General features: G+C 49.5%; 1 protein-coding gene across 2 annotated transcripts in view; it reads right to left on the reverse strand.

The window, feature by feature from the left end:
• The window catches only part of COL22A1 (collagen type XXII alpha 1 chain), a 293,252-nt gene that overhangs the window by 100,928 nt on the left and 177,274 nt on the right, over positions 1-15,050 (reverse strand). For both annotated transcript variants that reach the window (XM_070631019.1, XM_070631018.1), the window contains 8 exons: positions 14,098-14,142; positions 13,441-13,503; positions 12,912-12,965; positions 10,067-10,108; positions 7,234-7,266; positions 2,789-2,842; positions 2,462-2,515; positions 1,671-1,724 (listed from right to left, as the gene is read on the reverse strand). In XM_070631019.1, coding sequence (XP_070487120.1) covers positions 1,671-1,724; positions 2,462-2,515; positions 2,789-2,842; positions 7,234-7,266; positions 10,067-10,108; positions 12,912-12,965; positions 13,441-13,503; positions 14,098-14,142 — 399 coding nt within the window. The remainder of the gene's footprint in view (positions 1-1,670; positions 1,725-2,461; positions 2,516-2,788; positions 2,843-7,233; positions 7,267-10,066; positions 10,109-12,911; positions 12,966-13,440; positions 13,504-14,097; positions 14,143-15,050) is intronic.

A 15,050-nucleotide genomic window follows, 5' to 3' on the forward strand; every position in this document is an offset into this window, starting at 1 on the left:
TGCATATGTGCGTGCATGCCTGCGTGTGTGTGTGTGTGTGTGTGGTGGAGCAGAGGAAGACCAGCCCCGTCACAGACAAAGATCTTAGCTGAGGTTTGGCCTTTATCCCTAAGTGCATGTGGGAAAGGAAACACTGAAAATGGAACAAATTGTTCAGATTTGAATTGTGGAGAAAACGCTCAAGTGTGATGAACACGGTTGATTGTAAGGGCATGAACAAGGCTGGCACACTTGAGAAAGGATACAGGTTGAGCAATGGTTGACCATGGGTTGGACAGGAAGAGGCAAGCCTGGGGAAGGTGCAAAGAGGAATGAGCAGGGCTTGGTGACCAACTGCTGCTGGAAGGAGAAGGAGGAGCTCACGGGATGGTCACAAAGTCTAAATGGACCCTGGCAAAACTGTTTTCAGTCTGGGTCACTCTGAACATGCTGGCTCTGGTCACAGAGAGAGAGCATCAAAGAGGCAAAGAGTGTATGTGCGTGTGCATGCGTGTGCATGCATGTATGTGTGTGTTGGCTTTGACTGGGGAATGAGGGAATGCTTCCTGGAAGAAGTGGATTTGGACTCGACAATGATACTGGGCAGAGACTCCATGAGAGACGTGCATGAGGACATTCAAGGTGGGCCAATGCCACGGAGATGAGGAAGCAGGGAATTCCGAAGTCCTGGAGGCTCCTCATGTTACTTCTAGTGTTGTGCCCCGCCATCATGGGGTTCTGTGCATTTTCAGGGTCAGAAATCGTGGACCACGCTCTCAGCCTCCTTGCCTACACTTGGCTTCCATTTCCCTTCCAGCTGCTCTTGGTCCAGGGCTCTCTCCACTAGCAAGGAGAAATGTGTCATCTGCCCCTGCTCTGTAATGTCCACACTGGTCACTGCCTTTAGCTGATCCCAATCACACTCAGCCATAAGCAAGGATGGACCGCAAATGCAAGCACATTATAGGGGGTACATTGGGTCTGTGGTCCTGGGAGTGAGTGGACGCCTGCCTGCTGCTGCTGCTCCTCTGTCTACCACCTCTATTCCTGGGAGACCCGGCAGAGTCAGCCTCATCCTGTCCTGTCTCCTGCCAACTTTGCAGAGAAACCGGAGCTCTGCAGCTGTCCACCACGAGACAGGCTCTAGTCAGCCCTGGGGAATAAGTACTCATCCCCCGAGATTCTGGCCCCAGGCAGGGGAGGCAGGAGCAGAAGCAGGAGAGCTCAGAAGACCTGTGAGTGATGGCACAGGTCTGTGTGTGTTTTCCAGCTGCATCTGCAGGTCCGAGGTTTACCTACATATGTGTGCATCACAGTACGTGTGTACCTGGGATCTAGAATGTGTGGATGTGGATGTGCACATGGGCACACTTCTCAGAGTAACAAAGCCATCTGTGAGTGGGTGTTTGTGTGTGTCTGTGCACATGTGGAAGGAGATTTCTTTTGTGGGTCGATCAAGTAGACGAAACCCTGAAATGCTGGGAATGTTGCAGAGACCAGCATGTCTCTCGGCCCTTGCTGCTCAAAAGGCCCCCAACCATGGCCAGCCACTCAAGTGTGCACTGCATTTCCTCGGCCCCTTCCCCCTAGTTAGCCCGGACCTCTGAGCCAAGGGGCAGATCTGCACCCAGCCCCCCTTCTGCGGATCTCCCAACACAACCCCGGGAGATAGGTGGGTCGTAAGGACTCACAGGGTTTCCAGTTGGTCCAGGCACCCCATGTGCACCTTCTTGTCCCTTGGCACCCTGTAGGGGAAATTAAAGGGGGGGGGGGGGTAAGACGTCATAGATAATGCTGTCCACATCCCCATGGAGAGACATCTTGGGGACACCTTGCTCATCAATGAGTTGGTCCAAAATGAAAGCACAGTGAGCAGGGTCTCAAAGTGCAGAAGTCACATGTCTTGGCCATTCCCTGGAGCTTGTCCTTATTTTATTCCATCCTCACCACTCCCAGGACATAGGTATCAATACTTTATGTAAATGGAGCTCACAGGAACAGGATGGCCCAGGAGCACAAAGCCAGCAACGGGCCCTGTGGGATCTGAGCCCAGACATGTTACTCCAAGGGAACTCTCCAGAGAACTTGAACAACGAACCGCCTGAGAAAGAGCCAGTGAAACAGCCGAAACTGAGAAAAATAACAAAATCAAAGCGCTAATATGCACGGGGTGTCATTTAAACCAGAGCTGCCGACCAGGGCTGGGAGGGAGGAAAGGATTCCCTGCATGTGAAAAACTCAGGGAGCCAGGAACCACCGGGGCCTGAGCACAGACCCTGATGGGCGCTGAGTCGGGAAAGGAGAGCATGGTGGAACTGAGCTTGCTGGGTTCGCGCGGTCCCCTCAGCACCTGTGGCAGCGCCCCCTGGTGGGAACTCCCAAAATGCCAGGCGAGCGGGGCCAGCGGGGGCCTGGGAGGGACAGAAGGGGTGGCAGGGATTTCCAACACTCAGAGCCAACAGTGAAGAGAAGGTTTTCTTACCGGCGGTCCAGTGGGCCCCCGAGGCCCTAATTCTCCAGGACGGCCCGGTGATCCCTGCAATGAAACAACTCATCAATGAACTAGGTCATCACCCTTGTTCTGGACAGCTGGGACCCGTGTGGACACATGCAAAAAGTATAATTTGAGATCCACGGAGGGGACCCCCTTGGAGCCCTGAGGGAGGAGGAAGGGGCTGCATTCGGTTCAGCGGGGCTCCTGCGCACAGTTCAGACCTGCAGCTGTACGGCCCTGGATGTCCTGGTAACCAGCTGCACATGGTCAGGAACTGGGGCAGGGGATGCAGGGTGCAGAGCACAGGGCACTCACCGGTTCCCCAGGCACGCCAGGGTCACCCTTCTCTCCTTTTGGCCCTTGTTCTCCCTGTTGGTGGAGAAGCAAAGAGTACAGCGGATGTGCTCCACCCTGTCCACAGATCGTCCGTACCAGCCCCTTCCAGCCCTGTCTGTGCATGAAGCCCATCCCCGCCCCCACCAAAGGCTGTTCCCTCTGCCTGGGTGCCTCTTCCCTCCTACTCCACTGGGACTTTGATCGATTCTTACTCATCTCTCAGATCTAAGGTCAAGAATAGCTTCTTCAGGGAAACTGAATCCAAAACTGAGCCACGCCCTCCTCTTATGGACTCTTAGAGCAGTGTCCTCCTCCATGGCACTGGTTACAGTGACAGTTTTACACCTCTGTGTACTGTTTGATTCCTCTCCACTCCAGCCCAGAGCCTGGCACGTGGTAGATCATCAGTGAATAATGATGGAAAGAATGCTGAGAGGAGGAAGAATCTTTCTCAGGCCCCTGTCCAACATGGAGAAACTGGGGAGGGGACTTCGCTCAAGGGACCCAGCCCTTTGGGGACAGACTGGGGATTGAATGTTGGATGGTCAGGTTGGTGAGTCTAACTTTTGCTAAAGAAGAGATGGGACACAGGCTGGAAAGGCGTGTGCAGCATCCAGGGCTGCACAGAAGGGAATAATCCAACGGGGGAGGAAGCAGGTCACTTGATCTGTTGGTGTCATATCCAGGGTCCCCAACACACCTCCCAGGAAGGTTGTGGGGCCATGAGATCCTCACTCTGCTCTTCACAGGAGGATCCATCAAGGACACACCTGGAAAGGTTCAGGTCTCTATCTTTCAATAGCTGAAGGACCAATCATGCAGGACAAGAGTGGGGACAGTGGGCCAAATGAAAACAGCCTCAGCTCTAGATCCACATACAGCATCTTGGAACTGGCTCTCCAACTCACTGGCCATATACCATTGGGCAAAGCATTTAGCCAGTGACCTCAGTGTCTGTGTCTGCAAAATGAACACATGTTCTCCATTTCACACAGGGTGAGGAATCCAGGATACAGACAATGTGCAGCAGACGTGAATCCAAAAGAGGAGACCAGGCGGGTGTGGATCTCTCTGGGGAGAGCAGAGGAACAACAATAGCATGTGCATCAGAAAGGCCGTGAACGGCTCCTTCTAAAGGAGCAGGACCCAGTACTGTCCAGAAGTGCCATGGGCTGCTTAGGAAGACCTCGGGCTCCCCATCTGCAGAACGACCCGAGGAGAGACGGATGAGCATTTGCCTTGCATGTAGACAGGAGTCCTGCACAGCTAGAGAGTATGAAAGCAAAAGCTTTGGAGACCAGAAGGTCTGGGGAGGACCCTGGAAGCATCTAGAAGGCAGATTCCAACATCTGAGTTAGGGAGCCTGGGGCAGGCTGGTCCTAAAGCTTCAGGCACAGAGAGGCACAGCCCTTTGCGGGTTTCATGCTGCTTTCTCTCTCCATGCACTGCAGATTTTGGAGACTGCCCCAGAGGCCCCTGCCTGCCCTCCCCTCGCAAGCTACTCGTTGATCCCCAGTTGGTATCTGCACGGCCCTGGGCTGGTTTCCTCACTCTCTGCATCATCTATTGAGTAGAATCTGCATGGTCTACCTTGGAGAGTTGTGACCTGGATTAAATAAGATTGCTCTTGCCAAGAGCTTCACAGTGCCGACACAGAGGAGGTTTTCAACAGATGCAAGTTCATTCCTCCTAGAATCTGCATTTCCAACGAGCTCAGAAGGACACTCTCTGGCTCCGTTCACCAGGGATAACAGTACTTTTACTTCTAGTATGGTTTCCTCCTAGGAAATTTCACATGGTGGGGATTTGCGAAACTCTTTCATCCTCAAGTCATTGGCGGTACAATCCAGAAGGTGTATGGAGTTACTTCAGGTGATGCGCTGAGGACAAGTTTGCATAATCTTTTTCTGCCAGCTGGGGGAAGGGATTGTAGGTGGCAGGAACAGAGGCTCAGGACCCATGAGTGGTCAGGCCAGGCCAGCGGAGGGAGCCTTGGGACTCAGGCAAGATGCTCAAGGCATTGTGTCCTGGGCCTGGGAGTCAGGAGGCAAAGCCTTCACTACGGGCACACAGTGGTGTTCATCGATAGTTGCTGGATGCATGAGCATGAGTGGCTTGTTTCTCCTCCTGACCGTCCCCCGCTAGTGTTGTCACCCAAGTCCAACAGTCTGTCTGGGCTCAGTATCATCCCTGCAAACTCAGGGCATTGACTGGGCATCCTGGACTCCTCTGCAGGCTGACGGGGTGGGGTCAGGCTGCCCCAGATCTTCCAGAGATGGCTGCTTCTGAATCACCTCCCAGCCCCTCAGCTACAAAGCCCCTCTTGAGTTCTCAACTGTAATTTCCCAAACCCAAGGCTGCCCTTCCCTCCTTCCTCCAAGTAAAGAATGAGTTTCCTCTTCCATCTGACATCTCCAGACATGCATGCTGTCTGTCCTCCACAGGCTGCCATCACCACGCCACCTGGAGGCCTCCCCAGGCATGGCAGCCAGCCTTTCCCAGGAGCATCCTCCATCCCAGCGGTCAGGGTTCTCCCTCCACCCTCCTCCTCCTTTCTATTCCTTTTCTTAATCCTGCTGCAAACTTTGCCATCCCTCTAAATCTCCCCCAGCCCTCCCTGTGTGCAGGGACTCAAAAGGCACTCTCCTGAGGAGTGCAGGGAGAAATCAAACAGAAGAACATTTTTCAAAACCATCAATACAAACCCTGTCACCATGGCGACGAGGCCAGTCCCAGAGAGATTCATGCAATAATTCACAATAAATCTTTTTTTTTCATAGACACGATTTCCTTGCTTTGCATCTGCAAGTGTTCCTGATTCCTGCAAAACTCAGACTTGCAGGAAGGTATCACAAAGACATCACCACTGTGATTCAAAGGGAAGACTGGGCAGGCTCCCGGCTCCCACTTATGTCCCTTCCCAGTGGAATGCCTTGGAAATCATCTTTTATGGAGCAATTCCTTTCAGGAGAGGTTGGATGTGTAGACTTGTCTCAAGCTTGAGGGGCTCAGGGTGGGCCTGAGGGAGACCCAGAAGACGGAGGGGAAGTGAGGCAATGTGTTGGTAGAGGTGGTCCTGGAGGAGCCAAGGCAGTGGGATAGAGTGATGGGAGCCAGCCACCACCCGGGGGCGAGCCCTGAACCTCAGTAGCAGGTGGGGTCGGGGGACAGCTGCTCTGGCCGGAGGCTTATGGCTGACAACTCATCTCAGTTCCCATCTCCAAGTAGGCCATTGCAACTTGCTTAGCTCCTCTGAGCCTCAGGAGCATCATCTGTGAAGTGGGCACATGAGCCTTTCCTCAGGGATGGTCTGAGCGACACCCACACTGCGCATACCCCGGTGGATGCTCTCATGTTCTGTCTCTTTGAGCCCTTCTTTTGAGAGAGTAGGGGACACAGCCAGAGCCCCCAAACCTGTTCTTTCCCATAGGCATCTCCCAATGACTTCTTCTGAAATCCACTCTGCCCAGCGACGGCCCCTCTCCTCCTTCTCACTTCCTCCACTTCACCTCCGAAGAAGCTCAAAATCCTTCCTTCTCCTTCACAATGATCTCAGCACCGGGCTCAATCTCTCTACCTGCTCGATTCTTTTCCACCGTATACAGGACTCTTTTCAGCTTTTTAAGTTGCATCTACTCAATATCGAAGACATGGAGAAAGCAGCTACTAGGACGCGGATGTCTCCAGTGCGGCCTCTCCATGGTGGCGCATCGTGGAATGGTGGGTCAGGGGCTCATAACAGAAGAATTGTCTCCGAAGAGCAGAGGAAACAGAAGCACGCTTTCTGGCTTCGGTGTTGCCAGAGCATAAAGAGATCCCGAAAACACTCATTTTCATAAGAACCACGAGTGAAAAGAGGGAAGACAGGTTCCCGGGTTGCAGCGATGGTTAGCTTTCTTTGCTGGCAAGTGCTTTAGTCTTTACAAGAAGCCATAGCTCTCCCTCCATCGGCCATGCCCCAAGCAGACTCAGCTCCACTGTCCTCTGAACAACCTCTTTTAGACCTGTGTCCCCTCAAGGCACTCCACTCTCGGGGTCCCCTTCACTGCCAGCATCCATGGCAACTGCCTCACCCGGCTGTTCAGTCTTCTGCCATCTCACATAATTCTGTTCTCCTCGAAACCACCAGCGACTCTTTGTGTGGTGAATAACTAAATTTACCCAAAGAGAGGTTTGCCCTTTGCCCTCAGCACCTGGGAGGTGGCCTCCAGGCCCCTGGGATGTCCTGCCTGACATTAGAGCTGGTTCCTTGCGGGGCACGTTCCCCACCGGCTGCCAGGACAAGGTCTGCAAGTCCAGGTGCCTGGCACTGACTTGCACGGTGGGGCTGAGAGTCAGGACCAGCCCAAGCCCAGCCCCAGAGCACACTGGGATGTCGCAAGGCAGGCTGAGGGCCACCGGGCAGCACCAAGGGGGCTACTTACTGGCACTCTTGGGTGTGGGGTGAACAGGGATGTCTGAAAAGGAAAACAGAGAAATCAGAAAGATGTGAATTGACTTTAGAAACTTGCCCTGAGAGATTTACCAAGTAAAAGAATACAGTCCCACCATTTCTTTTAATGCCTATTAATTAGTTTTGACAATTAGAATCACATATTTCTTTAAAGTCCTTGAGCATTTATGAAGGCAGGGCAGCAAATTACAGTGGTTAGATACAGGAACTTTGGAGTAACACAGCCTGAGCTCCAACCCTGTCACCCTCGCCTAAAACTGCGTGACCTCAGATATCTGTCAGTTTCTACATCCTCATCTGTAAAATGAAGACAAAACATTCTCCCCTCAGGGTGTTGTGGGGCCGAAATGGAATTATCCATGCAAGTAATTAGAGCCATGCCTGGGACACTGGATCCCTCCATCAGTGTCTCCTTTGAGGGCCTCTCCCAGCAAGGATGCAGGTCATAAGGAAACCCGGAGGAGGGGGCTCAGCCCCTGGGCATGGAGAGCCCAGCTTATGAAAATTCTTTATCTCAGCAGCTAAAGACCCCCTCCAGGTCCCCAGCCATACCGCGCTTAATACTTCCCAGGTGTCATACTTTCTCCAGCCTCTAAGCTTCCACACTGCTGTTCCTCTCACCTGGAACACACTCTCCTCCTCTCTGTGTCTAATTAACTACGGCCCATCCTCCAGGGCACTTTTGAATGCCGTGGCTTCAGATCCCCCTTCCCCCTGTAACACTCAGATATAAATCGGGTGCCCTTGTTATTCTCCCTAACTACACCGTCTTCTTTTCCTTGATAGCATTTACTATACTTTGTAATATAGGTTTATCCGGGCCACTATGTGACTAGATTTTATCTCCCTGACTAGGCTGCGAGCTCCTTCGGGTCCAACCTTGCCAATGCCTGGCTCACAGCAGGTGCTCAGAAAAAAAACAGTGAGTGGACAAAGGGACATCATGGATTCTTGTCCAAAAACACAGTGACTTCAAAATGGAAGGGAAAAAAGAAACCTCTACTTTGCCCTCCACATCCCTAGTCCCAGTCTCGTCCCCAGAGGAAACCACTGCTTTTCACTTGAGCGCATCTTTTAGGACTTTTTTATATATTTCTGTACAATTATGAATGTATAGAAATACATAACTCTGCAGGAGAGATGTACAAATAGTAACAGCAAACACACGGTTACTCACAGTTGTTTATATTTATTAACTCACACATTCTCCACGACAACCCTAAGAGGGAGATTATGTGTTTCTGCTCTGTTATATGGATAGGAAAATTGGATGGCAGACGAGTAGACTATTTAATGAAGTTGAGGCAGCTCGTGAACGCTGGAGCAGGGACTGACGCCACGTGGGTGGGCTGTGGGGCCCATGGTCTTCACCTTTACATGCATGATGATTCATAAATTAGTTTTTCCATTTAATTTTTCTTGAATATTGGTATCTTTTTAAGGCCATTTTCATAGCGTGTGTGTGTTTATTTTTACAAAATAGGATGCATGAGATGGATATTCTGTGGTTTACTTAATTCTATGCTTACTGTCATGGAGCTTGCCCGTAATTTAAGCAACACCACTATGTACATCCTTGTACATCCTTTTGTAAATACATGCAATGCAAATAATGCCTAGAAATGGAATTTCTAAGCTAACGGGTAGAGATTTTATGATATGTTAATACTGAGTAACTTCTCAAATAAGCATTACCAATTTACCCTCCCACCAAATAATAGTGCTCATTTACCTACGTGCTTGGCAACATTGGGTGTTACCAGTCGTAAACAAAATTTTTATAGGACCAGTTCTGACTCTAAGCTTGAGTCTGAGATTCTTTTAACATCCTTGTGGAATGGCTGAGTCGTTTTGATGAGTGTGTGTATGGGGAGGAGATAGAGCTGTGGAATAGCGATTTGATATAATAGAAACCACAGAGTAAAATTCTTTGTTACACTGCACATGGGATTTCTGGGCGTTTAGGCTCTCTCTTCTCCTGGCCTCCATACTGAGGCAGTTTCCTGCTTTGGTTAGCAACTGACCAGTCCCTCCTTGCCCAGTCATGGCCAGCGTGGATGTCACGCTCAACTTCCATGAAATCAAGTTATCAAAGCACAGAATATCCAGGCTGAGAAGAGACATTCAAATGAAAAAAATATATCCAAAATATGCTGCCATATTTATATAGCAGTTGTTTTATATTTAGTTTTTATTAATGTACCAGAAACTGTGCTGTGTACCTTGTATTATCTCAGCTAATTTTCACTACAAATGTACAAGATAGGTGGGTATACTATTTTTTCTTAACAGATGAGAAGACCGAGCCTTTTTAAAATTAAAAAAAACATATCTGAGACCATGATGGCAGTGAATGGCAGAGCTGGGATCCAAACCCACTTTTCTCTGGCTGGGAAATCCATTCTCCTACTCACTACTCAACACCAACTCACATGCTTGCCCTCACACCTGCAGAAAATGAAGCATGAGTCATGGTTGTCTGTCCACATGGCAGTCTCACCCTGGACAGACTGCTTCTTGTCTCTGGGCCTCAGTTTCCCTATATGTAACAGATGAGTATGCATTCTCAGTCTCTAGCCAATGTTATGATAAATAGCAATTGTGCTTGCTGAATAAAATAATCAACAAGCACAAGGTGGCTCTTAGAGAAGCTTACAGGTTTTTGGATTACAAAACCTAAGAAGAGATCCAGCTCTTGGCAAACCCTATTAAAAAGATGTTTATAACTAAGTGCGTGGGGAGGGAGTGTCTCCATGCTTTGGGAATTCAAAGAAGGTGAAAGGATGAGAAGCAGAGTAACTTACAGTTCCAGGTAAGCCAGGGGGTCCTGCTGGACCAGCTTCACCCTAGATGAAGAAATGGAAAATAAATGACCATTCGTCCTCCTGCCAACCAACTCTGCTTCTCCTTGGACACCTGTCCCCAGACAGCAGAATCACCCACCTGCATCTACCTTGAGAGATAGAGAGATAGATGCCAAATTATAACATATTTCAGATATACGAAAACCTTATGTTCTGAGAAGCATCCATGCTGATATGTGTAGCTGTAGATCATTTCTATCACTCTACACCATTCCATTGTGCACATGGTAATAAAGTGATCCATTATCCATCTTCCCATTGATGACATTTCCGTTGTTTCCCTCTTAATGAAACCATAACCAGTTCCGCAGCAAACATCTCACACTGTATCCTCCACAATGACTTGAGCTCCCTTAGAGACCCCACTGGGCCCTGTGCCAGCCCCTCTGAAGGGGATGGGCTGTTCTCAGGGGCCTGAGGGGACAATACTACATTCCTGTAGCCAATGCAGGCTGGGAGTTAAATCACCTGAGCTTGAAACGTAACTCTACCATTATACATTATACATTATTTTACCTCTTTTGGCTTGTTTTCCTCTTTGCAAAATAATGATAATAGAACTCACAGCATCATATAGGGACTGAGTGAGATAGTCTTCAGCAGGAGCCCAATGAGGAGGAAATTGTTATTACATCTTCCCTGAAGAAAGGAGGTCATTGGGCTGTTCCATGCAGGAGGAACCTCAATGAGTGGACACAGTCCCCAAGTCCATCACTCCACGTGTGCCACGATGGTGCCAGGACATGGATGTCTATGCCCTGGTGCGTTCCTTGCAGCCCAGGGTTAGGTCTATGCAGGCCTTCCACACATGGTTATTAGTAGACAAATGAATGAATCAAGCTGGCTTAGAGAGGGCCAATAATAATGATAATAAAAGTGGTTATATTGTTTCCTATCATTATTTCTATTGTTATGTAGTATTTAATTCCAGGTACTGGCATATGTATTTGCATGTATTAACTCATCCAATCTCTCTAGAAATGCCCACAGTGTCGATACTTCAGTATTCCCATTTCGTGCATGAAGGAGCTGAAGCATAACAACATTCATTCACCTGCCCAAAGTCACACAGTGCAAATGGCTGAGCCTAATTTTAAGCTCAGAATCCAAGCTCTTAACTACTGGCAGCAGTGCCCCAACTAAAGTTCCAGAAGCTTCGGAAAGAAAAACACCTTCTCTGTGCTATTTGCATTACCTGACTTTACCCTGTTCTCTTCCTGACACTGTTGACCTCATGCTCCAGAGCCAAGCTCATTTAAACCAATTTACCCAACAAGAAAAGGTCCAAATGGTCAAAGTTGAGCGTCTCCCAGTTGAACATATGAACGGGTATCAATAAGAAGAGGATTGGCAGAGAGACCTGTCTCCAACCCGGTGGGCCTCAAGACTGCCTTTTTGGGAGACCCTCCACTTTGGAGCTGTAGGGGGAGGGAAAGAACAGTGGGTGGGGTGGGGAAGACCCCAGCAGCCCTCTGACTTGGGAGAAAGAAGCTCGGCTGATGAAAGATCTATGAGTTTGGAGTCACTTTGACAGGCCGGAGTTCAGATGCCAGCTCCTCCAGGAGTAGCTTAACTCTCAGTAGCCCTTGCTGACAATGGGGCATTATCACACCTGCTCTCTGAGATGCTAGGGGCTGGTGGGGTGTTAAATGCTCACCGTGGGTGGTGGGGAGCAAAGAATGGGAAGTTGAGGCAGAGATTGCATGAGGCACAGTCAGAAGGGGGCAATGTTGCTTTAATGTCTCATTTTGCATTTTTTTTTTTTTACCAGCATTGTCTATTATTACATATTTCTCTGGGGGAAAAGAAAAGCAGGCCAGATTCTTTGGAAGCTTGAACGTGATTCTGCCGTGACTCTGGCAATTCTGCCAAAGCAATAAAAGGGGCTTTCTGGTCTCGCTGAGTCCTTTGCATCCTGGAAATGAGTTTCTCAAATAAAAATTGCAATTCTAAAAAGTCCATGAGAGCAGCAGGCATGAATGGCTTACCCACGCAAAGCCCTTTCCGTTTCAAGCTCTCTATTTATAGATTGCAGGTCTGTCTGGAGCTAAGCCCTCAGCCTTCCGCCCAAGAGAAGGGAGGATGGGAGGCCCCCTCTGGAGCTCAGAAGGATGAGGGCAAAAGGAGAGCAGGAAATTGGAGGAGAAGAACATGCAGCCTCAGGACAGCAAGGTGACCTGTACAGTTCTGTGCAGGACAAGGGGCAACGCAAGGCCCTTCGGGGTGCGTGTTTTCATTCCTCAGGCACCCAGGGGCCAGGCCAGTGTGAGGCATGGCACTGTTAGGAGCGGGGACACTGGATCCAGACTGTCAGGGTTGAGGTGTTGACCCTACTGTACTCCATTCATGCAGCCCTGGGAAAGCAACTTAGCTTTTCTGTGCCTCGGTTTCCCCATCTACAAAGTGGGGATGTTGTTGATAACATGACCTCTCTTGGGGTTGTCATGAGGATCCCCTGTCACTACCCGTGCAGTGCTTCCAGCAGTCCTGGCACATGGTGAGTCTGCCACAGCCCATCCCACAAACAGGGCATCAGTCATGCTTCACAACAACCCTCAGAGGAGGTATTAGCAGAACTGTTTCCAGGCCAGCAAGCCAAGGCACAGGGAGGTCAGACAAGACACTCAGAGCCACCCAGCAGGTAGAACCAGGATTATAACCCAGGCCATCACTTCAACTCCAAGAACGGTGCTCACTCCACTGAACTGCAGGCAACACACATAATCACAGGGGAAAGTTTTGCCACTAATGTAGCTGACGACAGGATGACAGCAGCAGCTCCTACCTTTTCCCCTCGGTCACCTTTCAGTCCTGGGAGGCCCAGTTCACCTTTCTCTCCCTATGGCAAAAGATGAAATTAGAAAACATTGGAACTCAAAAAGAGCGTCACGCCTGCCTCTCCCAGGTAAGAGTGCTAGGACTTTGGACAAAAGGCTATTTTGTCTTGGACTGCCCTTGCCTTACCAGTAAATGCCATGGTGAAGCTCAACCCCAAGGGCTTTCTGTCAGTTAAGTGTGAAGCACCTAATTCCCATTTGGCACATGACAGATGATGCCCCCCACCCTGTTCCCACCAATTTCATCTGAAGATGCTCCAACCTTTTCAGAGAGATCTCTCAGCCACTGGCCTTTTGTTGGAGCTCATGGACCAAAGCACCCCACTCCACTTCTTCTTCTCTTCCACAAACCCTGGGGAAATACCCTCAAATCCCAGCCAAGATCCCCATCACCCCCAAGGGACTGACTCCAAAGGGCGCTGCTTTCCATGCGCATAGGCAAGGTGTCCTTGGTGGGAAGAAGCTGCCACCACTTACTTGCTCTCCTTTCTCTCCCCTCACACCTGGGAATCCTGGAGCACCAGGGAGCCCGGCCTCTCCCTGTGGAAACAACATGGCATCTGTGTTCATTAGGCTATGAGTAAGGAGGCTCTCCTGTGGGCCAGTCTGTGGGGCATGTGCCCTCTACTTCATGCTCTCCAGCCTCCCAGAGATCGCTGACTTAATGGAGGTGACATGGAAAGCAAACTAGTGGAGAAAGGGGAATTCTAGAGAATTTGTTCATTGGGGTGCACTCAAGGTCTTTCCCACTTTAGCCATTCCCTCTTCCAGGAAGATTTGTTTCACCTCTCTTGGTGTCTAACTCCTCATCCTTTAGGACTCAGCCATAATGTCACTTCCCTGCCATCTTTCCTGACATTCTCCAAGTCTGAGTGTGGGGCCCTCTCACCCACACCTGCATGTCACCACTTACTGCATCTGTTCAATTGTTTTTGATTCGTGGTTGTGATCCCAGTGCCCAAGACAGAGACAGATGTATAGGACATGCTGATTATTGTTGGGTAAGTAAATGAATGCATGAAATGCATGCAGTGCACCCCCAGAAGACAACTGACACAAGGCCAAGTGTATAATAGTGAAAGAATGCACTGAATGAAGAACACAATGAATGAATGAAGGTATGAACAAACAAACCTTCTCTCCAGGTCGGCCTGCCAGGCCCTGCTCCCCAACTTCACCCTGGAGACAGAATAACAAACACCCCATTATTTTCCAAGCACATTTACAGAGATGACAGTCATTCTCCAGTTGGCCCCACATATTCACAGCATGTGCCAGCCACAGCTCTTGATCCTCAAACACATGGCATGGTTACAGCCCAAGAGACACAGGCTGTGGAAACCACAGTGTTTAGCATTTCTGGAGAGAGAGGTTCCACACTCCTTCATATTGTTTTTTGCTTCCTCCAAAAGAAACAACTTCTGGAATTGTCCTGACAGAGTTTATAGAGGGTGAATACATTCATTTTGAATCTAAATGTTTACAATTCAAAACAACGATGAGCCAAAGTCTGTGACCGCTAGATCCACCCCAACTCTGAGTTTTACTGCACTTTGGGGAAACCCAGACACCACGTTATGTCCAACGATGAAGGAGAAGCTTTTGATGAACTGATCCAAGCTGACTGGCTGTCCTGTGGTCATTGTCCAGACACACGCCGCTCCATGGTAAGAGGTGGGTAAGAACTTCATTTTCCCTCTCCCATGCTGTGTTACAATAAAGGCAAGTCTTGGATGAAATTCTACTAAACGTTTAAACATAGTGGAAAGTAAGCCCCTAAATAGGTATAGACTATTTCTAGTAACTAGGTTGAAGTTTCGTCCTCAGCCATTAGGTTCTTGACTAGCCTCTTGTGGTCAGGTGAAGTGGGGACACAGGACCAAACAGGCTTTTTCTCTGATCCCAAGGCATCAGGCCACTGTGCTTCCCATGTCTCTGTAAATCACTGATGCAAAGAGACGTGTGGTGGTGGTGGTGGGGATGGACATTAATTTCTAAACAATGATGAGTCTTGAGAATCACTGACTTCTTGAATGACAATTTCTTTCTAAAATCCATTATGCTATTTAATAAAACCTTTGTGTAGA

This window comes from Equus przewalskii, chromosome 8 (assembly GCF_037783145.1).
Source record: "Equus przewalskii isolate Varuska chromosome 8, EquPr2, whole genome shotgun sequence".
NCBI classification, from domain to species: domain Eukaryota; kingdom Metazoa; phylum Chordata; class Mammalia; order Perissodactyla; family Equidae; genus Equus; species Equus przewalskii.